This window comes from Rhinoderma darwinii, chromosome 5 (assembly GCF_050947455.1).
Source record: "Rhinoderma darwinii isolate aRhiDar2 chromosome 5, aRhiDar2.hap1, whole genome shotgun sequence".
Taxonomy (NCBI): domain Eukaryota; kingdom Metazoa; phylum Chordata; class Amphibia; order Anura; family Rhinodermatidae; genus Rhinoderma; species Rhinoderma darwinii.
The window spans coordinates 184,780,279-184,805,863 of NC_134691.1; the positions used below are offsets into that span (position 1 = coordinate 184,780,279).

Sequence of the window (25,585 nt, forward strand, 5' to 3'; positions counted from 1 at the left end):
TCTTATTAGATCCCTATGTGGAGCCACATACACACACATTAACGTTACTCAAGTGTCCTGACAATGAATAGTCATCACCTCCAGCCAGGACGTGATGTCTATTCAGAATCCTGACACTTCGCTAACGTTTGTGTGAGCTTTACAGCAAGGCAAGCGTAATCTCGTTTTAAATGACAGTTTACAGCGTACTCTTGCGAGACTACGCTTGCCTTGCTGTAAAGAATACACAAACGCTGACCAATCAGCGTCATATACTTCTCTCCATTCATGTCCATTTGTATTCACTGCACAGCGTAATCTCGCGCTGTGCTGTCACATACACCCACATTAACTTTACTGAAGTGTCTTGAGAGTGAATAGACATCAGCTCCAGCCAGGACGCGATGTCTATTCACACTCCCGACACTTTGGTTAAGTTTTTGTGGGACTTAATCACACAGCACAGCTGTGCTGTCATTCACAGCGTGATCTCGCGAGATCACGCAGTGCTGTGATTAAGTCCCACACAAACTTTGTATATGGCTTGTATATGAAATTTTTTAGCAGTTTTCCCCTATGCAGGTTCTATCTAATTCTCAGTTGTCTCTGAGTTAGTGGGCGGAGCCTAAATTTTATCATTTCTTCTTTACACAGCACACAAATAACCTACCATCTTTATCTATCACATATAAACTGCAGCAGCGAGGAGGAGATTATACAGCAGTCAGGAGCAGTGTAACTGATAATCCAATGTTTACTTGCGGGATCCCTCAGAATAGAATAGTGTACTCTACTACGCTATTTTATCCTTCAAAAAAAGGTGCTTTATAGACACATTTATCGTTACGTCTGGAGTTTTCCTGATGTACATGATAAACGTAGGGCAATAAAGTGATGTTAAGGGGCCGAATCTCTATTTGTAATGTTTGTTCATTCAATATGTGGAGAAACCATGATTTATCTGCTGTCCTATGGAAATCAGTAATACCAAAGGGATATCACAATTAGTTGTGCCAAATAATAAAAACTCTTTGCTACATCCATATTCTTAAAGGGGATTTTTTATGAGGACAAGCGCTTTATAAATGGGAGCCAGGGTCTGGCTTCTATTACCCTAGTTGATCCAAATCTTATAGTCAGAGGAGTCCACATCTGACCACTCATTTAAATATAGTAAATGTAGTGTAAATGTAGTATTACATGGTGGTTATTCAAATTAACGGCCGACCATGTAATGTATGGACCGTGCCTGGTCGACCAGAGCATGAGCTGCTCTTACAGAATGGTTCATTATTCCTGAGAGGTACCAAGGGAAAAGTCCCTCTATAACATCCATATGTCTTAATAGGGCATATGAACAGTCAAGAGGAGAACAAGCTCTCTTACTGCCCAGTGTGGTGGGCATTCCACCACCTTCAGTCCCTGAAGTTCAGCATGATAACCAAACTCTCCCCTCTCCAATCTATCCTGAATGCAGCAGCCAGGCTCAGCTTTCTGACAAACCACTACACCAATGTCTCTACACTGTGCCAGTTACTGCACTGGTTGCCCATTCAATTTAGAATACAATTTAAACTCATTACTCTCACCCCCAAAACTCTCCACAGGGCTGCACCTCTTACATATTCTCCTTCATCTCTGTCTTCTACCCTAACCATACTTTATATTCTGTCAACGATCTTAGATTAACATCCTCCATAATCCGAACATCCCACTCTCGTCTACAAGACATTTCTCGAGCTGCACCAGTCCTCCGGAATGTGCTTTCCCAGACAATCAGATTAACTCCCAACATCCATAGTTTTAAGAGTACCCTGAGAACACATCCTTTTAGACAAGCCTATCACATTCCCTAATCTGACTCCTTTCTTATACCCTATCCCTCCCCCATTAAATTAATCCTCAGAACCTGATCCCTTTATTCAACAGTATCTCCCACACACTTTGCACCCTATAGCACTTCCCATCTGTCACACAGAGATACTGGCTGCTGACCGGCTCAGGCAGATTTATATGTACTACGCTATGTTTATAAAAGATGGCTGGACCATTTGTCTAAACAAGCACTTTTTACATTGTGTCCCCCCCCTATTTCCTCATAGATTGAAAGCGGTGTCCTCACTTCTCTTGTTTGAAGTGTTATTTAGTTTTGTCGTTATGTAATGTCTAATTGTACATGTTCCCTCCAAAGTGCTGCGGAATAAGTTCGCGCTATATAAATAAATATTATTATTATCATTATGATATTCTATCTGATGGATAATCATTCATTTAATGGTGCCCTTTCCCCACCATTCCCTAGTATTTTTATTTATACAAGTAAACACTGATTGGTAAACATTTAAAGGCAGAACACTGTGGGGGTTTTTTTTATCCATAAATTTCAGCCCTCCCCTTAATGGCACCCTAGGTCAACTGCTTACTTTGCCTAGCCCTCATTCCATCTGAGCACCATAAGGCAAATGACCATGGCTGAACCACAACAACTCCATTTGCCACCATGTAGCCTCCTGCACATGGCTCTGCCTCTGCACGGGGCCTTATTTTGTCTACTGCTCTAGGAATTATTTAGATTAGTGTTAAGGAAACTGGCTGCATTTTTGTTTATAAATTGATAATAGAACTGCAAATGCCATGGTAGTCAGTATTTTAACGGATAGAAAAAAGGTATTGTAAGAGAATGTTAAGTATAGAGAGATACAATTGCATAACAATCACAGTCACGCGGGGTGGGATTGCAACCCGGAAAGGAATGGGGCCCACCTCATATTCTCCTCAGGCTGCCACATTAGGCTCCAGTAAATGTCTGTGCCGTGGCGCATAGAAGATCCTGAAGTTGGGCATCGTCAGGATGTTGTATACATCACAGCACATGTCCAGCTTTAGGATGTTGTATGCTGTGTCACAAACATCATCCACACCTTGTATGCGCCACGGCGCAGCCCTTTGTTACAGGCCCGTTGTGGAGTAGAGAAGAGTTGCAATGAGTGAATTATTATTATTGGCTTTTATTTCTAGAGTGTGTTTGATGGGGTGGGGCAGCATGGGAGACCAGCTCTATATTTTTATACAGATAGATAGATAGATAGATAGACAGACAGACAGACAGATAGATAGATGATAGATAGATAAACACATACATGCAAATGTGCAATTGTTACTATGTGCCCGTGATACATGTTACATTTTTTTATTTCGAAGGATTTACCATCAAACAAGCTTCCTAAGAGCTAAGATGAATGTCAGCTGAGGACAGTGGTGCTCTATTATAAAATGCTTTCAAATATTTATTCTGTTCTCACCAAATGTATTTTAATGATAGAACCTTGTCTCATCTTTAAAGCTCTTTCGTTTTTTCTGTCTTGTGTTTGCATGGTAATCAGAATGCCATCATTAGTCAAGACAATAAAATAAGGACATAATGTGCTTGTTTTCAGCATTGAAATGTATAATTCATAGCAAAATGAATGCACTATAGAGAGAATGTTAAAGATTTTTTAAAGACCTTTCTAAAAAAAAAAAAAAAAAATACTATTTAATGGATATGTATCCTGTGAGTAAAGACTAATGTCCACTAAAGGATGCACTGCTTGTTAAAAGCATCAAAGAATGTGTGAAATCCATTAAACCAATTATTGACTTATTGCTCTACTGATCTAAACAGTGATTTAGTTATAGAGGTTTTAGAGGGAGCAGTCACAACCAGGCCCGGGTGCCTATGGAGGGGCCTAATAGCCCATCTGTCACATAACTAGACACCAGTATTATAAATGGCAAATGGTAGATGGTATATACAACTCCTATTATAGCCTCCTATTATAGCCTATGCAGATTTTCTGTAATAATTGCAATGAGGCATGCATTTTTTTCCTATCGAATATAATAGAAGGAGCATGTGACATGCTACTCAAATTGTATGTTTAGTAGCTGTGTAACACTAGTCTTATCATAGTTTGTAAGGATGAAAAAAGATGTGATCAGTCGATCCAATTTAGCCTATTATCCTGTCATGTTAATCCAGAAAAAGGGAAAAAAACCACATGAGGCAAAAGCCAATTTCCCTCATTTTAGGGAAAAAATTCCTTCCCGACTCCAAAATTGCAATCAGAATCTATCCCTGGATAAACAACCTATCTCCAATAATCTAGTAACCATAACTTATAATATTTTTACACTCAAGAAACACATCCAGGCCTCTTTTGAACTATTTTATTGAATTCACCATAACAACATGCCCTGGCAGAGAGTTCCATAGTCTCACTGCTCTACCGAATCCCCTTCTATGTTGGTGTAGAAAAATAATTTCCTCTAGACCTAGAGGATGCCCCCTTGTTATAGTTGCAGTCCACAGTATAAATAGATCATGAGAGAGATCTCTGTATTGACTTTTACATATATTTATTTGTACATAGATTAGTTATTTGGTCACCCCTCAGCTGTTTTTTTTTTCTAAACAAAATAATCCCAATATCATCTTTTCTGGGTACTGTAGTTCACCCATTCCATTTATCACTTTAGTTTTCCAGCTTTGAATGCGCTGAAGCCCTACGATGTCTTTCTTGTACACTGGTGCTCAAACTATACAAAATTTTCCATGTGAGGTGTGACTACAGATTTATAAAGTGGTAGAACTGTGTCTCGCCATGTGCATCTATGCCCCTTTTGATGCCCAATTCTTAAAGGGAAAATTCTGCTGTGATCATCAAGGACTAAAAGCTTTGTGATCATACAGTAGACAGGTTAAATATTAATACAATAAGTTGCTTCATTTTGTACTAACTTTATTTTGTTTTATCAATTATTTTATATTTACTTTTGTAAATTAATACTTAGGATATAAGCACAATGTAATTTTTTTCTTGCATTTTTTTATAGGGCAATGATGTACGGATAATAATTGGCCAGTTTGATGAGCATATGGCAGCAAAAGTCTTCTGTTGTGTAAGTAGATATTGTTATAGTTTAAATCTTTACATGATTTAGAAAATACCAATGTAAGAATCCCATTATAAAGGAGCTTTACTCATATAACAATTACTGAAACAAGAGGGTATTTTGGAACCCTTGCATATATAAACAAGGACAGTCCCATACAAACAAAAAATACCACTGCAAGAATAACATGACTACGTCTCCAAAACTTACATATTACATTTCTCTTAGAAGAGTCAAAATATAAAAAAATAAATATTGTAATAATTTAGAAAAAATAGTGCTCCTGTGTCTAGATATTGCTGTTACATACTTGTTGTGGTGCCCCCTGGTGTTCTTTTGATTCCCTCTCAGACCATCCACCTAATGTGTCCGGTGCCAGTGGTCACACATGCTCAGTAGCTCAGTCCCACCAGCCGGTTCTTTCTGTACACGGGCAGTCGAGGGATTCCGGCTATTGTGTAAGCCAGCCAATAAGAATCAGCGCACTAGAAGGGAGTTCTTCTCACAGCACTGAATACCTTAGGCTCTGTCCACATTTGCGCTACAAATTCAGTTAATTTGTTCTGTCAGAGAAACCGGATAAAAGGGAAAAATGGAAGCGCCGGATCCGTTTCATGACAGAAACCAATGACGCCAGACGGAACCTAATTGACATTAATGGGTTCTGTCAGGTTACCGTCATGTTCTAAAAGGAATCAAAAGAACACCAGGGGGCGCAATGACAAGCATGTAACAGAATTTTTTTTAAATTATTCCAATTGAAAAATGTCTATGTTTTGTGTCATCTAACAGAAAAAAATTATATTTAGTCATGGGACAATCCCTTTAAAGAGAACCTGTCACTATGACAGAACTCTTCAGCATGATGGCCTAATAGAGTTATACTATTGTTTGTAATTGTATCCACTAAAATAAAAACAAAAGGCGGCAGAAAATGTATCACATGATCTCTCATTGCCAGTCAGCAGCACCGTAAAGGATCATGTGACATACATTGCACCAATCCTAAGAAAAAGGAATCAGAGTCACATGATCTTTTTCACGCGATGATGCTAGCCTAGGAGTGTCTGGAGGAAACAGCCTCATGCTGATCTGATAGGTCAGCGTCAGAGTCTCTCTGCTAGCTCCGCCCATTGAGAATCCCTGGCGGCCAAACCCAATTGGCTAGCCAGCGGTTCATTTACATATTGTTTCATAAATAAAGAGGGGGCAATATCTCACCAACAGGGGGACACAGAAGTAAGGAACAAAAACCGCTGGACTCACAGACAGCGGCAATTACGGGAGTCTAATTACTCACTTTGTAGGAGCTAGAGACAGGTCCTCTTTAAATGGGGGTGAAGTGCAATACTACATTTCCCTAGCAGCATGTACATAATGACATTTGATAATATTTGCTCCTGCTTACATTGAAGAGTAGCTTTAGTTGCTTTCATTAACTGTCAAGGAACAGAGCTCCTTAGGATGAAGCCAGATTTGACGAATTTGCAATGTGGATTCTGCATTTTAAAACCGCAGTAATTACCAGTACAATAAAAGTGGATAGGGTTTTTAAAACTTCATTTACATGTAGCAGGACAAAATCTTCACTGAAAGCAGAGCATGATATGTATTTTCAAATCCATAGCATGATCATTCTTGTGCGGAGATGCAGTAAATTTCCATCATAGACATTTTTGGCACATATCTCCAGAACAGGAAATCCAAGAACTCCTGGTGAGGTGGCCACTGACCGCCACATCCAGTTGAGAAATGACTAGAGAGGTGGTCGCACATTAGCGCGGCTCTCTTAATTCATTTCTATGGAAGTTACGGAAACAGCCAAGCAGACCCCTATTCTGAATCCTGAGGATATGCCGTAAATGTCTAGGTTGGGAATACCCCTTTAACTGGTTCAGGATGGCCTGCTGTATATAAATGGTGGGTGGTCCAGGTCCATAAAATAGTATTCACAAGGGGAGAGAAGAAAACCTGGACCACACATCTACTTGCTATACTTGATCTATTGCGGCTCAGCAAAATTTCAAAATGTACGAACATGAGGTTCTTAGTAAACTTCGCCACAACTTCCTAAAGTGGGTCCCTACTCTATTAAAGGGAATGTGTCGCTAGAAATTTTTTAATTTTTTTTTAGTTAAACAGTTAGTGTATAAGTGATTAAACATTGTTCTAATTTTTTTAATTTTTTCACGAGTCAGGAAATATTATAAATTAGATTCTAATTTATAACATTTCCCAGTGCTGGTCACTAGATGGAGCAATTCCCAAAATCGCAGCATTGGCATGTGGTAAAGCAACCACATTGCTTTATGCTGCAAAATTTGAGAATACACACTCGCTCTAGTGAGCTCACAGAATCCTCCCTCCTTTATCCTGGCTAGTGCCAGGAGAAAGGAGGGGATTGAACGGTCAAACCTCTTACACTGTGTGTCGCCATTTTTTGAGCTAACACACAGTGTAGTAGGTTTACATACAGTAGTAAACACACAGTAAAACACGTACATACACAGACCTAACTTACCTGCTCCTGCCGCCGCCGCTCCCTCCGGTCCATCCGCTCCGTCTGCTACCTCTGCTCCAAGTGCACAAGTCCGGAAGCCACGACCGGAAGTAGTAATCTTACTGTCCGGCCGCGGCTTCTGGTCCACAAGAAAATAGCGCCGGACGTCGCTCGGCCGAAGACCTTCAATTTGGACTGTGTGGGAGCGGCGCATGCGCCGTTCCCACACAGACGGCGTACAGCATAGTGGATGGAACGGGCCCCGTTCGCATTCACTATGGGGCTGTATGTGCCGTATTCCATGTCTGTATGTGTCGTTAATCGACACATACAGAGATGGCAAAAAAAATGGCAGCCCCCATAGACAAGAAAAAGTTAAAAAATAAAAAAAAGTAAAACACAAACACACAAATAATATTTTATTTTTTAATAAAACACTAAAAGCAAATTGATATAAAAAGAAAAATTTCCACGACACTCCTCCTTTAAGTGCAGTATCGCATGGCACTGGTTTCTGCAACACAGCATCTGCAGGGGGAGCAACCTACAGTAGAAGACCAACAGAACCCATGCTGCCAGTCTAAGCCACCTTGACTCTGGGCCACGTCCCCCCACAGACACGGCACTACAGCAACAGAGATCACCACACAACACCACAAAAAAAGTGAACAAATGGAAAAAGCTCACCTTTCCTTGTAGTCTCCGTTGCCAAACTGAGAACAAATAGGTAGAACCCCTTATGCAGTCTCCTGCTATTTAAAAGTACCTGGGCCAAATGGGTGGAGTGCTGGTGCCAGAAAAAGAGAGACTATATGTATTCACAAGGGGAGAGAAGAAAACCTGGACAGCAGGATCCACAGAGGGTTGCTCCCTCTGCAGGTGCTGTGTTGCAGCGACACTGGTTGCCATGAGATACTGCACTTGATAGAGTAGGGACCCACTTTAAAGAGGTCATCGTGAAGTGGCAGGTGGGCTTCATCAGTTTGATCAAAATATAAACTAAGAACCTCATGTTCATACATTTTTAAAGCAATAGATGAAGTATAGCAAAGTGGATGTGCGGTCCAGGTTTTCTTCTCCTTCCCCTAAAATAGTATATCTACAGCACAGCCTTTGGCTGACTGTGAGAGCGATTGGGCAGCTGAATGTTGGGTGCCTGGCAGTCAGAGGCTTCCGGGGACCCTGGAGAGAACATAGAAGGAGTTTTTACTGCTTCTGTCTTCTCTGGTTTCACATACACAGCGCTTAATAAGCACTGTCTATAGAATAGAGGCAGTGACGGTGCCACTCTGCCTACTGGTCCTGGTGGTTATTTGACTGGTCACATGATCGCCAGGATGCAGTTAGTGGGAGGCTTCTGCTGGGTCTAACTAGACCCCGTACAGCCCTATCAGTGACAATAGTTCCTATTCCAGGATTGATTTCCCCTGTAACTGGGGCTGCTGTGCAGCCTCAGTAACAGTGGAAAAATGTCGTGTAAAAAAATAAGAATAAAGTTATAAAGTCCACAAAAGTTTTTTCTGACAATTGTGGGAGAGACCATAATTATACAAAGAAAAAAAGGTACTAAAAAATTAAATATAAATGAAATAAAAATACACATAAAATATACCCCCCCAAAAAGGATCCCCCACCATTTATTGTCATAATGCTAGCTTGCCCTAAAATAGACATGTAATCTATTGTAGACAATGATGAACACATTTAATTTATTTTAAGATAATACTATATTATTACCAGAAAAAATGAACTAGAAAGTAAAAAAAAGCTTATTTTCTTACCACTTTTTTTCAAAATACAACCCTAAAAATTAATTCTAAATGAATTATATTTTCCTTACATGATTATGGAGCAGCCATCTTACCTGAGCTGCTCTTAAAGTGTCAGTGGTACTGTTGCCGTGGCAACCGTAAGACATCACGGAGAGTATCGCACATAGGTCAGTGGCCAGAGTAAAAATTGCAAGATTTCAGGATTATTTTTTTTTAATAAAGATAGAAAATAAAAAAAATCCCCAAAAAAATCTTAAAAACATGTTTAACATAAAAACTTGATTTAAGCAATAGGTCATTTTCTTATGACACATTCCATTTATGGTTACAGAAATGAAATTGGATTCAGAACTAATACAAAAATAATATTTTAATATGTATTATATATTTTTTTTATTATCATGTGTAGGCTTATAATGAGGAAATGTATGGCAGTAAATATCAGTGGATTATCCCTGGATGGTATCAAGCACTATGGTGGCAGCAGGCCAATTCCTCCACCTGTTCAACTAAAAATCTACTCACTGCCATGGAAGGATATGTTGGAGTGGATTTTGAACCTCTTAGCACAAAAAATATCAAGACTATATCAGGACGGGTGAGTCTTTAACTAAAAATAATTTTATTTTCAGATGCCATGGATTTAATAGGTAATAAAAATAGATTACCACTACAGCACATGATATCAATAGACAAAAATAGAATGAATAGAGTGAAATTATAAAGAAACTGCATTAGGTAAGGAAATTAAAAAAAAAATCATGAAGAATCAACATTGTAACCAATTGCAATTTGATACTTGCTGAAAATTGATTGGCTGCCATGGACAACACGAATGTTCTTATTAGCAGTAGTCATTATACATTATTCTAGTATCCATATCTTGTAGCGAGAAAAGCATGGCTTTCATCACCAATAGAATTCCACGCAGATTTATTTCATAGCATCCAAAATAATTCTACAAACATCGCTGTAAAGGGACAGAGCTTTATTTAATGAGCAGAACAATCACAGTAGGACACAGATGAAGTGCATTATTCATTTTGATTGAGGGGTGGGAAAACACAGCACGGCAGCAGCAGGTGGCTGCCCACGTGGGTGATGAATGGCCACACAATTTAGCCAGTAATACTGACAAAATAGTGTGCCCATTCGCCACCACATGTGGGCATGGTTTCAAACACCTATGGATGCCAAGCATTGTGTCATATAGTTATTTTAAGCTAACCCAGCTGTGTGTCATACAACAAGGGACTAGACAGCAACCAAGAGATAGCACACTATGGCTGGTCATTCAAGCAGAGCCAGTCAACTTTAGGGACGCCAAGGCTCCCACAAAAGATCCTTATTCCTGTTCTTAAACCTCCTTCCCACCTCAGGTAATGTTACTATTATCATTCATTAGACTGGTGAGTACAACCTGCTCACCACCATGAGGTATAAGAGCCTATATTAACTTAAAATGTGTCCTTCATAACTTGTCTGCAACCTCCACCTGACTCCCCAACCGCGACATTATAGCTGTAAGGCCCCATGTACACAACAATAAAAATCGCCCATAATTACAGGCCCATTAGTTTCTATGGCTGACAGACACCTTCTCGTATATAATTACGGGAAGGTGTCCATGCCGTAGAAACGTTTAAAAAAAATAGGACATGTCCTTTTTTTTATTTTACGGACGGTGCTCCTATACTTTATAATGGAAGCACGGCCCGTAAATACGGATGGCCGTCCGTGCCCGTAATTTGAGGACAGCCTCCATCTACAGCTTCTACAAACCAGCATGTTTTGTAAAATGGATCATCTTTATCCACCTGTTTATACCTCAGCCAATTGTCATCTTTACTCCCGGGAGTCGCGAGTGGTAATCTGGCACAAATGTGCCGATACAAGCTAATATTTATGATATATGTATCTATACCATTATAGGTCTCCAATTACACACAAATTGTCCAGTATTGTCTCCTGATGAACCAACTAGGGGGAAACACGTTGGGACGGTTATGAATTGTCAGTGTTGTGGTCATTTCATGCAATAATTGGTGCTTAGAAATTGCACTTATTGTACCTGATAGAGTTTTTGTATCCCTGGAGTTTGTCCATAGGGTGCGTATGGTACCTCGCCATCTAGATGTAATTTTCTGGTGATTATTGTGGATTGCTTATGGATTCAACCCTGGTTGTGTCAGGGGTATTTGTATTCAAAATAATTACCTAGAGTATTTTAATCTGAATAATGAATGCAGGTTATGTTTTATGAAGAGTTCCCACTCTGTGATACTACGTGTTTCTTTGAGGAACCCACGTATTGATTTCAGTGATAATACATTTGAGGACAGCATGTATTTGAAAAAGAATATATACCAGTCATATTATAAGATAGTACATGTGAGATTGACAAGAATTTTCATATTATTTGTCTTTATTTAGACCCCGCAACAGTATGAAAAAGAGTACAATGAAAAGAGGTCAGATGTGGAGCCCAGTAAATTTCACGGTTATGCCTATGATGGAATATGGGTAATAGCCAAGACCCTACACAGAGCAATGGAATATCTAAATGCTACTAATCGGCATCAAACCATTCAGGACTTCAACTATACAAACCACAAACTTGGGAAAATTTTCCTCGATGCAATGAATGAAACAAATTTTTTTGGAGTAACAGTAAGTAAATTACATTCTATGCCAAACAGCAGACGACAAACTTTAGAATATTGGAAAATGTAAATATTCTGAAAAAGGGAAAATGTAAAATGCAGCACACAATGAAATACTGCTGTGAGGGTTTTTTGCTTTTTTACTTTTGTATCATGTAAGTTCTAGATTAAAAAAAAATTAACATGACTTTTTTGCAAACTTTGAAAGATTAGGATTGGTGAGAATTAACTAAATTAGCGATAAAAACATGATGGCTTTTTTAATCCTTCTAAAGCATGTCTAATGGTGATGTCTCATGGAATATTACATAGTCCTCTGTCAACTGTCATTTGTTTGGTATTACAGTCACACTTTTCAGTTTTGAAAAATCTCAAATGAAGTAAGTGTGCTGTATCCTTAGACATTTTCACATGGTAAGCTCATGATATTTGTCTTAAGGGACTTTTTTGTATCTTTTGTATCTTTTCTCTTTTAGCATCCATTCTCTATAGCGAGCTACACTGTTAACGTAATTCATGGTCGGGAATCACACGCTTCAGCCACAACACAGAGCAGTAGAACGGAGTTTAAGGGGCCCCGTTCTAGAGATAGTTGCGGGTCCCAGAGGTGGGACACACATTTATCTGACATTTATCACATATCCTGTGGATATGTCATAAATGTCTCTGATGGGAAAACCCCTTTAATCTCAGGAAACAGGCAGTTTAGCTAACCATGCTGTGTAAGCGGACGTCATAAGAAGTTCAATCTGTAATAAAAAAAAAAAATAATTATGGGCAAAAAGCACTGAAATTGAATGTGAATATGTAGCCATATGCTACTAGTCTTATGATAGTTCTACAAGTGTGGAAATTGTTCTGTGAATGTAGTGATGGTGGGTAATAGATGAACTAATAGACCTACATTCACATCAGCTGATCCTATTCAAGTTATTGAAGCAGTTGTGTGGGCAGATTGATGTTCTGAAAAAGTTAGAGATAAGAAATTAACTTTTTATAATGACAATATGAACTATAATTCATGAGAGTTACAATACTGACTGTAGCATGTAGCAGGTGGAAATAGCAGTCTAAGAGTCTAGTTCTTTTGCATGACAATGCCTGGCCACACATTGCTCATAGTCCTATTTTTCTCTTGGAAAGCTGGGACAGAGACATTTTTTCTTGTTTACAACCTTGGTTTCATCAGATATGTAGAAATACCTGACAACCAGTGGCGGATTAAGTAGACCATGGGCTCTGGGCTGTTACCCAAACTTGGGCCCCCCTTCCGCACCGCCGCACTGCTGCGCCGTAACTATTTTTAACACTACCTTTTTGGGCAAGCATTAACAAATGGATGTTACGATTCCCCTTGTCACAGGGCTGTGTCCCTACATACTGACAGTATCACGCTGTGCAGGGACACGTCCTCCTGACAAGGGGAATTGTCTATCAGTCCTGGACTGCAGAAAGACTTTTTGTGAAATACAAGGATTTCCTATAATAAACAGGAACGGTGACAGATTCTCTATAAATCTAGTGACTCACAGGTGACGACGTCTCAATTCTAGTCGTTTTTTTTTCCTCTTTTCTTCTCCATCTGGTCCAGAGCTCATGACGAATTCTCCCGGCCATGACTAATTTCTGCAGAATTTGCCACTCAGATGTCTTCGACTCCTCACTTTTCCAACATTTCCGCAACTATAAATGGAAATAAAGTTATCATGGTGCCAGATACTGTGCCCCTAAATATAATAGCACCAAACACTGCGCGCCTGAATATAATAATACCATACACTGTAAAACACCACATACACACAGCCCCCTGTACATAGTGCCACACACAGTCCCCTGTACATAGTGCCACGCACAGCCCCTGTAGATATTACACACCCCCATAGATAGCGCCACACACAGCCCCCCGTAGAGAGCGTTACACACAGCCCCTTGTACATAGTGCCACACACAGCCCCTGAAGATATTACACACCCCATAGATAGCGCCATACACAGCCCCCTGTAGATATCACACATCCCCCCGTAGAAAGAGTTAAACACAGCCCCCTACAGATAGTGCCATACAGCCCCCCTGTAGAGAGTGCCATACAGCCCTCCCCCTCTTGTAAATAGCACCAAAAAGACCCCATATAAAGAGCGCTACATACATACCACTGTGGATAGCGCTACACAGCCCTCCCCCTTTGTACATAGTGTCACACAGCGCTCCCCCTTTGTATATAGTGTCACACAGCACTCCCCCTTTGAATATAGGGCCATACAGCGCTCTCCCTTGCATATAGGGCCACATAGCACCCCCCTTGTATATAGTGACGCAGAGCACTCCCCCCTTTGTTTACAGGCCCACACAGCGCTACCCACCGCCTTGTATATAGGGCCACCCAGCACTCCCCCTTGTATTTATAGTGAACGGAGCAATCCCCCCTCCTTGAATATATACACAGAGATAGTCCCCACCTAAAAAAATATATACAGTTTACTTACCTTACCCCGTGGCGGCCGCTCCAGCTGGACAAGTGTGAATCCTCCGGACTAGACGCATGCGCAGACCGGCGTGATGCAGTACCTCATCACGCCGGTCTGCGCAGGGAGTCTTCCCAGCATGTTATAGGCTGCAAGCCGAACGTGACCAGCTGCAGCCTATAGTATTCATTTGTATCTAAGTCCTGAGGACTCAGATACAAATGAATGTGGCTGCTGCTAGCACCGGGGCCCCTCCGGTGCTAGCATAGCTTTGGGCCCCGGGTGGCCGACCGAAACGCATCAATTGTTCTAGGTACACTTGCACACAGTTTTTGAAGGAACTCGGCAGGGAGGTTGTTCCAAACATCTTGGAGAACTAACCACAGATCTTCTGTCAATGTAGGCTTCCTCAAATCCTTCTATCTCTTCATGTAATCCCAGACAGACTCGATGATGTTGAGTTCTGATATAACAGAAATAACTGATATTTTGCATATTGATAATGTTTGTTGATCACACACACTGTTTTTTTTAATAAGCAACATATTTTATCAGACGCAATATAATAAATTTAATTCCGAATGTATCAGTGCAGCTACTAAGATGCAGGATTTGGTCTTAGGCCTTATTCACACGAACGTGTGCGTTTTTCGTGCGCAAAAAACACAGCGTTTTGTGCGCGTTGCAGTTCCGTGTGTCATCAGTGAATGGTGAGTGGCTGCGCGATTTTCACGCATATGCCATCCTTATGACACGCGGTTTTGATGTTTAGAAAAATAAATGAAGGAAGTGGTTTTATTTTTTCCTTCATTTCTTTATCTACTGTTGCGCGAATCACGCGCGACACACGGAAGTGCTTCCGTGTGCTGCACGTGTTTTTTACGCACCCATTGACTTCAATGGGTGAGTGATGCACGAAAAACTACCAAGTATAGGACATGTCGTGAGTTTTACGCAGCGGACACACGCTGCGTGAAAATCACGGAATGTCTGCACGGCCCCATTGACTAACAACGGTCCGTGGACGCGCGTGATTTTCACGCGCGTATCATGGACGTTAAACACTTTTGTGTGAATAAGGCCTTAGAGTGTGATAATCAAAAAGTATTTTACTAGAGAAAGTATCCTTTCTCCTTATTTAGTATGTGAGAAACCTGGAAATACACCGTGTTCCAAATTATTATGCACATTGGATTTAAGTGTCATAAACATTTAATTATTAGTTTTTCAATTAAACTCATGGATGGTATCGTGTCTTAGGGCTCTTTGGATCATTGTAATCAATCTCAGACACCTGTGATAATTAGTTTGCCAGGTGTGCCCAATATAAAAAAGGAAAACTACTTAAGAAGGACGTTCCACATTATTAAGCAGGCCACAGGTTTCAAGCAATATGGGAAAGAAAAAGGATCTCTCTGCTGCCGAAAAGCGTGACATAGTGCAATACCTTGGACAAGGTATGAAAACATTGGATATTTCAAGAAAACATAAGCGTGATCATCGTACTGTGAAAAGATTTGTGGCTGATTCAGAGCACAGACGGGTTCGTTCAGATAAAGACATAATGAGGAAGGTTTCTGCCAGACAAATTAATAGGATTAGGAGAGCAGCTGCTAAAATGCCATTGCAAAGCAGCAAACAGGTATTTGAAGCCGCTGGTGCCTCCGGAGTCCCGCGAACCTCAAGGTGTAGGATTCTCCGGAGGTTTGCAAGTGTGCATAAAGCTATTATTCGGCCACCCCTAAACAATGCTCACAAGCAGAAACGGTTGCAGTGGGCTCAGAAATACATGAAGACTAATTTTCAAACCGTGTTGTTTACTGATGAGTGGCGTGCAGCCCTGGATGGTCCAGATGGATGGAGTAGTGGATGGTTGGTGAATGGCCACCATGTCCCAACAAGGCTGCGACGTCAGCAAGGAGGTGGCGGAATCATGTTTTGGGCTGGAATCATGGGGAGAGAGCTGGCAGGCCCCTTTAGGGTCCCTGACGGTGTGAAAATGACCTCTGCAAAGTATGTAGAGTTTATGACTGACCACTTTCTTCCGTGGTACAAAAAGAAGAACCTGTGTCATTGGCTGCTATGGGCATAAAAGGAGAGAAACTCATGGTGTGGCCCCCATGTTCCCCTGACCTCAACCCTATTGAGAACCTTTGGAGCATCCTCAAGCAAAATATCTATGAGGGTGGGAGGCAGTTCACATCAAAACAGAAGCTCTGGGAGGCTATTCTGACATCCTGCAAAGATATTCAACAGAAACTGTCCAAATACTCACAAATTCAATGGATGCAAGAATTGTGAAGGTGATATCAAAGAAGGGGTCCTATGTTAACATGTAACTTGGCCTGTTAAGTTTTTTTTTGCTTGAAAGAACTTTTGATTTCTGTAAATATGACCTCCTAATGCTGCAAATTTAACAAATTACCATTTTAGTTCTCTTTACAACCTTTAAAATGTTTTGAACTCTGTTGTGCATAATAATTTGAAACAGTGCATTTTGAGTTTTTTACTTCTAAAAAAAAACCTGTTATCGTTAGGAGATTTGTTCAATAAAATTCGCATTATACTCCAACGGTTGATGGCTTGAAGATTATACTGACTGTCATTTGCAACGACTATTTAGGAAAATCAGCGAAAAATAACATTTGCATAATAATTTGGAACGTGGTGTAGGTATGGGTTGCTGGAGTGGAAGAGAAGAAAAAAGGGTTTGGGCTGCCCTAGGAGTCTTATTAGCTGCCAGCTGTGGAGGCTCCTTTTAAGAAAGGTGTGATCTATTCACACAAGGCTACCAGTCTAGGGAAGACAGGCATTGTCAGACTGTGGGAGTGATGAGTTCTGGTAAGAACATATGTGTGTTTTGAGGTATTAGGCAGTAGGCCTTTCACGCTGATAGCTAGGGAAGCTATATGTTTATTTAGAGGCTGGACGGTCTAGGGTTTATTTTGCACTGTGTTGAAAAACTGCTCTGCATGTATGAATATAATAAAGCTGGTTGCGGCCATTTATAAACCTAATGCACTGCGTTGGAGTGTGGCAACCATCTTACCCCGGAGATGGCGATCCTGTCAGCTAACTTGCCCCAAGTTGTTACACCAAATAAAAACAGTGTTTTCAGTTATTCTAGGAGAGCGGAAATACAGTGTGTTATACTGCACCATATAGAACAGTACTAACCACGGGGGCCGGCCTTTTGGGTGTGCAACGTGTCCCATCGCACATGGCGCATCACTCCAGCAGGTGGAAGGGGGTGCTGCGCTTGCTCCCTTCCTCTGTTTGTGTTTCTGAATGCCTGGGCCCGGCAACACTGTAGCTGCCTTTCCGCCTGAGCGTTCCTTCTCTGCTCAGTGGCGTACCTACCACTGTAGCAGTCATAGTGACTGCTAGCGGCGCCACGGGCATGAGGGCCCCCATGCTGCCTCCGCCGGGACAAGCCCCCCATTACCTGTGGGGTCAATAGCAGCTGCAATGTCTGCTACAGTGGTAGCTACACTACATTCAATAGTATCTGCGTCCTTCGAAAAAAAAATTGTCAATTAACAAAATACAAAGTGAATGAACAGAAGAGGAATTTAAATCAAATCAATATTTGGTATAACCACCCTTTGCCTTCAGAATAGCATTGATTCTTCTAGGTACACTTGCACAAAATCATGGATTTTGTAGGATAATAGTCAGGTGTATGATTAATCAATTATGCCAAACAGGTGATAATGATTATCACTTTCATATGTAGGTTGAAACACAGTGATTAATTGTAACAGAAAAAGCTGTGTAGGAAGCTTAGAACTGGGTGAGGAACAGTCAAACTCTGCTACAAAGGTGAAGTTGTGGAAGACAGTTTCATGGCACAGGTCCACCATGGCAAGACTGAGCACATTCACATGACACAATGTAGTTGTACTGCATCAGCAAGATCTCTCCCAGGCAAAGATTTCAAAGCAGACTGAGGTTTTAAGATGTGCTGTTTAAGTTCTTTTGAAGAAGCACAAAGAAAAGGTCAATGTTGAGGACCCTAGACGCAGTGGTCGGCCGAGGAAACTTAGTTCAGCAGATCAAGGACTCATCATGCTTACTTCCTTTAGAAATCAGAAGATGTCCAACAGTGCCATCAGCTCAGCACTGGCAGAAACCAGTGGGATCCAGGTACACCCATCTACTGTTCGGAGAAGACTGGCCAGAAGTGGTCTTCATGGAAGAATTAGCAAAAAGTCATACCTTTGATGTGGATACAAGGCTAAGCGACTCAACTATGCATGAAAACATAGGAACTGGGGTGCAGAGAAATGGCAGCAGGTGCTTTGGACTGATGAGTCAAAATTGTAAATATTTGGCTGTAACAGAAGGCAGTTTATTCGTGGCTGGGCTTGATAGCGGTACAATATTGAGTGTCTGCAGGCAACAGTGAAGCATGGTGGAAGTTCCTTGCAAGTTTGGGGCTGCATTTCAGCAAATTGAGTTGGGGATGTGGTCAGGATCAATGGCTTCCTTAATGCTGAGAAATACAGGCAGATAGTTATCCATCATGCAATACCATCAGGAAGGCATCTGATTGGCTCCAAATTTATTCTGCAGCAGGACAACAACCCCAAACTTACAGCCAATGTCATTAAGAACTATCTTCAGCATAAAGAAGAACAAGGAGACCTGGAAGTGATGATATGGCCCCCACAGAGCCCTGATCTCCACATCATTGAGTCTGTCTGGGAATACATGAAGAGATAGAAGGATTTGAGAAAGCCTACATTGACAGAAGATCTGTGGTTAGTTCTCCAAGATGTTTGGAACAACCTCCCTGCCGAGTTCCTTTAAAAACTGTGTGCAAGTGTACCTAGAACAATTGATGCTGTTTTGAACGCAAAGGGTGGTCACACCAAATTTTTATTTGATTTATATTTCTCTTCTGTTCATTCACTTTGCATTTTGTTAATGAAAAAAATATTAACACTTTTATTTTTTTAAAGCTTTCTTACTTTGCAGCATTTTTCCACAACTGCCTAAATCTTTTACACAGTACTGTATATATCCAATACATAAATATGGAATTGCTATATGTAGGATGTTAAACTTAACTAAATATCAAGTCTAAAGTATTGCAGACCGCTCAATAGAATTGGCATAAAGCGTTAGTGACAATCAAATTAATGGTCACAAAGTTATACATATAAAAAGCAAGTACTATGCACACCAGATGGGAATAATTTTTAAAAGTTGATATTTTATTTGTAGCCAGTAACAGTGCGTGCGACGTTTCGGTCAATACCATGACCTTCCTCAGACACTGTGTTGTCCTGGATCCTGTGTAATGGCGCGTTTGTATGGTGGCTGACCGCTACATATTTGTCCAATTGCACTACGCCAATTGGTTCACCGAATAGATGGCATTAAAAGTGTTATGGTCCATCCAGAGTCTAAACCCTTTGAGACATAATATAAGAACATATAATGTAAAGAATACATTTGTCTAGTAGAAGTAGTAAAGAGACCTAGTCAACCTTATCTCTTTTGTCAAGAGTCATTGGGGATATCCAAGGAAATTCAAAGTTATCTCAAAATACCCATTGCCATGAAAGATCCCAACAATATCTGTATGATGGAACTGAGAACAGAGGTAATCAATAAGGTTCTATAGTCTGATGGGACCATAATCTAGCATTTTAACCATGACACCAATGCAGTCTTAGACAAATAAAAACCCACACTATCAACACTATCTAGCATGTGGTAGTAGTATCATGTTGTGCTATGGAGCTCAAAAATTTACAATGCAAGACACAATGAAGAAAGTTTTAGATAAAATACATTTTAATGGCTACGTGTAACTATAATACAAGAAATGCACAATATTATTTGAATCTAAAATGTAACCAATTGGTCCATATCAACAGTACCCAGGATTATGTTGGACATCCCCCCCTATTGTAGTTAACTTCATCCATTTTAGATCTAATTGTTTTTTTCTACCAGCCAAAGTTTTGTCAGACTATTGGATTCCAAATTACACACATTAGCCTGGATTCTTGGAGTAGGACACCCCTTTTATAGCTCAGTTGCATGTAACTAAAACAGTAGAACTGTGTGACTATAGATGTAATAGAGTTAGACTGCCAAGGGAGTCACTTTAATGAGTTGAATCTATAACATTCCTTAGGGAGATTTTCCTTTCGGAAATGTTCCATGTACTTTCATTTTATATGTGCCTTGTGGCAGACCTGACTCTTGTATAAAAGACTCTGCTAATTTTGACATTCATTTATTTGACAACCATTTTGCAGCTTCTTGTCCTTCAAAAATGTCTTTCCTTAAAATAATTTTGTTTACAATCCCTTCTGTTACCCTTCTCATAGAATGGTTTAAAAAAAAATGACAAGATGCCAAATCAGTTTTTCATGGAAGTAAATAGTGTTTGATCTCTAAGAAAGATGTTATTATAATTATGGATTTCTATGTGTCTAAAAGTGTACTTCCATTTGTACTGTTCCATTTAAAGGGGTTACCTAGGTTTTTAAAGTTAATGGCCTATGCTTAGGATAGGCCATCAATAGCAAATTGATGGAGGTTCGACTCTCGTCACCCCCGCCGATCAGCAGCTTGAAGGAGGCTCTTCATTGTTTACATGGTTCTCCTTTTTCGTACTTCGAACGCCGTTATATTTGTATCGCAAGGTAATGCACTACTGTCCCATTTAAATGAAGCCCTTTAATAGCTGCATAGTACCCTTAATTGTAATGTGTTTTTTTTTAAAAACAGGTTGCCTCACAAAGACCACCCTTTTTGGAAAGAAGATGGCCTGGCAATCATATGATTTCCCTAAGTTCAGCTACTCCCGGTGTATGAACAAATACCTTACATCTGATCATTGGAGCTTGTCCCTACACACTCTAACAATGTCTAATCAGTGTTAGGCTTTGTTGGGACACACCCTATTGGCAAAGGGAACAATAATGCTCAGTTGTCTATTTAGTTATCCATTTCCAAGAAGAATAATAGAGGCATAGCATAATAATAATAATAATAATCTTTATTTAAATAGCGCCAACATATTACGCAGCACTTTACAATTTATAGGGAACATGAAACAAACAATATCAGACATTACATAGTGACAAAGTTAATTTACAATTCAAACCAGAGGAGTGAGGACCCTGCTCGCAGGAGCTTATAATCTATGAGGAAATAAGGGAGACACAAAGTGTAACAGTGTTTGTTCTGTACAATAGTCCAGCCATTTTTTATACACATGGGTGGTACACATAAAGCTGAATGAGCCGGTCACCAGCCAGTATCCATGTATGACTGACATGAAGAGAAGGAGTGTGAGGGAATCTTATTCTGATGACTAATCTAAAAGGGGGGCCATGGAAAGGAGTCCGATTAGGGAATGTTATAGGCCTGTCTAAATAGATGTCTTTTCAGGGCACGTTTAAAACTGTGGATATTGGGAATTAATCTGATTGTCTGGGGTAGCACATTCCAGAGGACTGGTGCAGCACAAGAAAAATCTTGGAGACGGGAGTGGGAGGTTCGGATTATGGAGGATTTTAATCTATGGTCGTTAGCAGAACGTAGAGCCCGAGACAGAGATGAGGGAGGAGATGTAAGGAGGTGCAGCACTGTGGAGAGCTTTGTGGGTAAAAGTAATAAGTTTGAATTTTATTCTGAAGGGGATGGGCAACCAGTGCAGTGACTGGCAAAGATTAGAGGTGTTGGTGTAGCGGTTGGTCATAAATATGAGCCTGGCTGCTGCATTAAGGATAGATTGAAGAGGGGAGACTTTAGTGAGGGGAAGACCGACTAGTAATTAGTTACAGTAGTCAAGACGAGAGTGAATCCGAGCAGCAATGAGAGTTTTGGCTGTTTCCTCCATAAGAAAAAGGTGTATTCTGGAGATGTTTTTGAGGTGAAAATGACAGGAGCGTGAAAGTGATTGTATGTGAGGAGTAAAGGAAAGATCTGAGTCAAAAATAACCCAGAGAGAGCGGGCGTTCTGCTTAGGAGTTATGATAGTGCCACACACATAGATGGAGACATCAGGTTTAGGGAGGTTAGAAGATGGTGGGAACACAAGGAGCTCAGTTTTAGAAAGATTCAGTTTCAGATAGAGAGGGGACATGATGTTAGAGACAGCGGACAGACAATCACTGTTGTTTTGTATTAGAGCAGGGGTGATGTCATGAGAAGAGGCATATAATTGGGTGTCATTAGTGTAGAGTTGGTACTGGAAGTCAAATCTGCTGATGGTTTGTCCAATAGGGGCTGTGTAGAGAGAAAAGAGGAGCGGACCTAGGACTGATCCCTGAGGAACCCCGATAGCAAGGGGAAGAGGAGACGAAGTAGATCCAGCAAATGAAACACTGAATGAGCGGTCAGAGAGATAGTAGGAAAACCAAGAGAGAGCCATGTCCTTGAGGCCAATAGAGTGGAGCATGTTAAGTAGGAGTTTGTGGTCTACAGTGTCAAAAGCTGCAGAGAGATCCAGAAGAATCAGGAGAGAGTATTTACCGTCCGATTTAGCCGCCAAGAGATCATTTGAGACTTTAGTAAGGGCAGTTTCTGTGAAGTGTAGAGTGCGGAAACCAGATTGTAAGGGGTCTAGAATGGAGTTAGCAGAGAGATAGCGGATAAGGCGAGAGTAAGCCAAGCGTTCCAGGAGTTTGGAGATGAATGGCAGATTAGAGACTGGTCGGTATTTAGCAGCGCTGGATGGGTCAAGAGTTTATAATGGCATGTTTAAAAGAGGAAGGAAAGATACCAGAGGAAAGAGAGAGGTTAAATATTATAGTTAGGTGACAGCTGGGGAGAGGGACTGGAGGAGGTGTGAGGGGATAGGATCACTAGGGCAGGTAGTAGGACGAGAAGAAGAGAGGAGCCTGGAGACGACTTCTTCTGTTATTGGGTCAAATGCTGAAAGTGAAGAAGAGGGAGTACGGGAGGGAAGGGGATCGATGTTACTAGGGGACTGGGAGATAATATCATGCCGGATGTTGTCAATTTTAACTTTAAAATAAGTGGCCAGGTCTTCAGCACTGAGATCTGTGATTGGCGTCTGCACTTTAGGACTAAGGAGGGAGTGAAAAGTATCAAAGAGGCGTTTTGGATTATTAGATAGTGTGGAGATGAGAGAAGTGAAATAGACTTGTTTAGCGCTGTGAAGGGCAGAGTTGTACGTTTTGAGCATAAATTTGTAATGGAGGAAGTCTGCAGCCAAATGCGATTTTCTCCACAGTCGTTCGGCACATCTCAAGCACCGCTTAAGAAAGCGGGATTGAGGTGTGTGCCAGGGTTGTTGTCGTCTTTGTCGGGTGGTTTGGAGTGTAGAGGGGGCTGCTTCATCCAATGCATTTTTGAGAGTGTTATTGTAAAGTTTGGCAGCCAGATTGGGACAGGAGAAGGAAGAGATAGGGGACAATGAGGACTGTAGACTGTCTATGAGTTTCTGAGTGTTAATGGCATGTAGATTTCTGTATGTCTGACAGATAGGCATGACATGAGGAGGCAGAGAATATTTGATAGTAAAGGAGAGAAGGTTGTGGTGAGAGAGCGGGAGAGGAGAGTTAATAAAGTCAGAAACTGAGCAGAGACGGAAGAAGACCAGGTCAAGTGAATGCCCGTCTTCATGTGTAGGAGAGTTAGTAAGTTGTGACAGACCTAGGGACGAGGTTAAAGATAGAAACTGGGAGGCAGATGGGGAGATTGGATAGAAATAGTGGAAGCCAGGCAGCAAAATGATCCAGGAATTGGCGGGGTGAGCCAGGGGGGCGGTAGACAATTGCCACTCGGAGGGAAAAAGGGTGAAAGAGTCTGAGGGTGTGGACTTCAAAAGAGGGAAATGTGAGTGAGGGGACCGGGGGAATGACCTGAAAAGTGCAGTGTGGGGAAATAACTAAACCTACTCCTCCACCCTTCCTGTTCTCAGGTCTGGGAGCATGATATAACTGGAGACCACCATAAGATAGAGCAGCAGGGGAAGCAGTGTCAGTGCTTCAGAACTTTTATTTCATGGGGATTACAAGTTTTGTAATTACTAAAATGGACATTTTAGGAGAATAGTTGCGGCGGACAAGCAATGGCTGTATGGATGTGGAGCACAAGCCTACGACCGTTTCGCGTGTACCCATGCTTTGTCAAGGCTTGTCTAATCCCACTACTGAGCACCACCTGTTGTGGATTCAATTGAACACATTTATACCCATGTGGTCGTCTGATTATTGAGACTTGTAGTGCTCCAATTGCCAAAGCAGTGCCGATCTATTTCTCACTTTGAACATTTGACAGCTCCTCTTTAAAGGGCCTATCTTCAGGATAGGTGATAAATGTAGAATTGTGGGGGTGCCAGCGCTCTGCAATCTCCATCAGTTCCCATAGACCACGAATGGAGAGGTAGTGCGCATATGTGCCTATTGCTCCATTCAAATGGGGGACATGGGACTCTCGTTCTCCTGATCCCAGTGGTTAGGCCACCAGTGATCATCAATTGTTACCTATACTGTGGATAGATGATAAATGTTTTTAAGTGGCTAACCCCTTTATATAAAAAACAAAACACTGCCTGTGTTGTCTGAACAACCCACCAACTGGTTCCTGCCTCCCAATGTTTGGGGCGGTCAAGACTAAAAAGTCAAATTGCAGTACAGCAACCAAATTGCACCCAGGAGAAGACGCTGCAGGACGCAAACAAAATCATATCTTATAAAAGCTTATGAAAGAGTACTACACATTTATTTATTTTCTAGTCTGTTAATTATTTATTAATAATACAATCATAAATATACATAGTTTATATGGCATAATTATTTGTCTGTATAAGATACAAATTGATCTATGCTTTCTATATTTATGGAATCTAAATGTCTTACATTCTAACACTGTCATAGATTTGTGTTCCTCTAATTTTGTACTGTTTTTTTTATTTTTATTGAGAAACACATAGAAACATTAAATTTGGCACATATTACATTTTGAAGGAACACATTCAAGTAACAAGAAATTTCTTTATAGTTTTCTGAGGTATGGGTGGAATGAGAAGAATATGAAATATTACATCTTAGTGCTATATAATTTCGAAAACATACTTTCTCAGTCGCTACCTGTGTTAGTAGAACTTCTGGTACTTGCTGACTTTTCCTGGAGAGGCTCCAAACTTGTCAGCTCTAATGTTGTTCATTGGATCAGTTTTTCATACATCACTGCTCCTCTTCCTGGGCAGACACAATTTCAATCCTAAACTAGTTTCCTTCCTTAGAGAGGTGTTCCAATTGCAGATTCAATTTTGGG

At 40.8% G+C, this 25,585-nt stretch overlaps 1 protein-coding gene across 1 annotated transcript in view; it reads left to right on the forward strand.

The window, feature by feature from the left end:
- Nucleotides 1–25,585, forward strand: part of GABBR2 (gamma-aminobutyric acid type B receptor subunit 2) — a 656,884-nt gene that overhangs the window by 320,015 nt on the left and 311,284 nt on the right. The window contains exons 5-7 of the mRNA XM_075826778.1: nucleotides 4,855–4,920; nucleotides 9,596–9,784; nucleotides 11,620–11,856. Of these exons, the coding sequence (XP_075682893.1) occupies nucleotides 4,855–4,920; nucleotides 9,596–9,784; nucleotides 11,620–11,856 (492 nt within the window). The remainder of the gene's footprint in view (nucleotides 1–4,854; nucleotides 4,921–9,595; nucleotides 9,785–11,619; nucleotides 11,857–25,585) is intronic.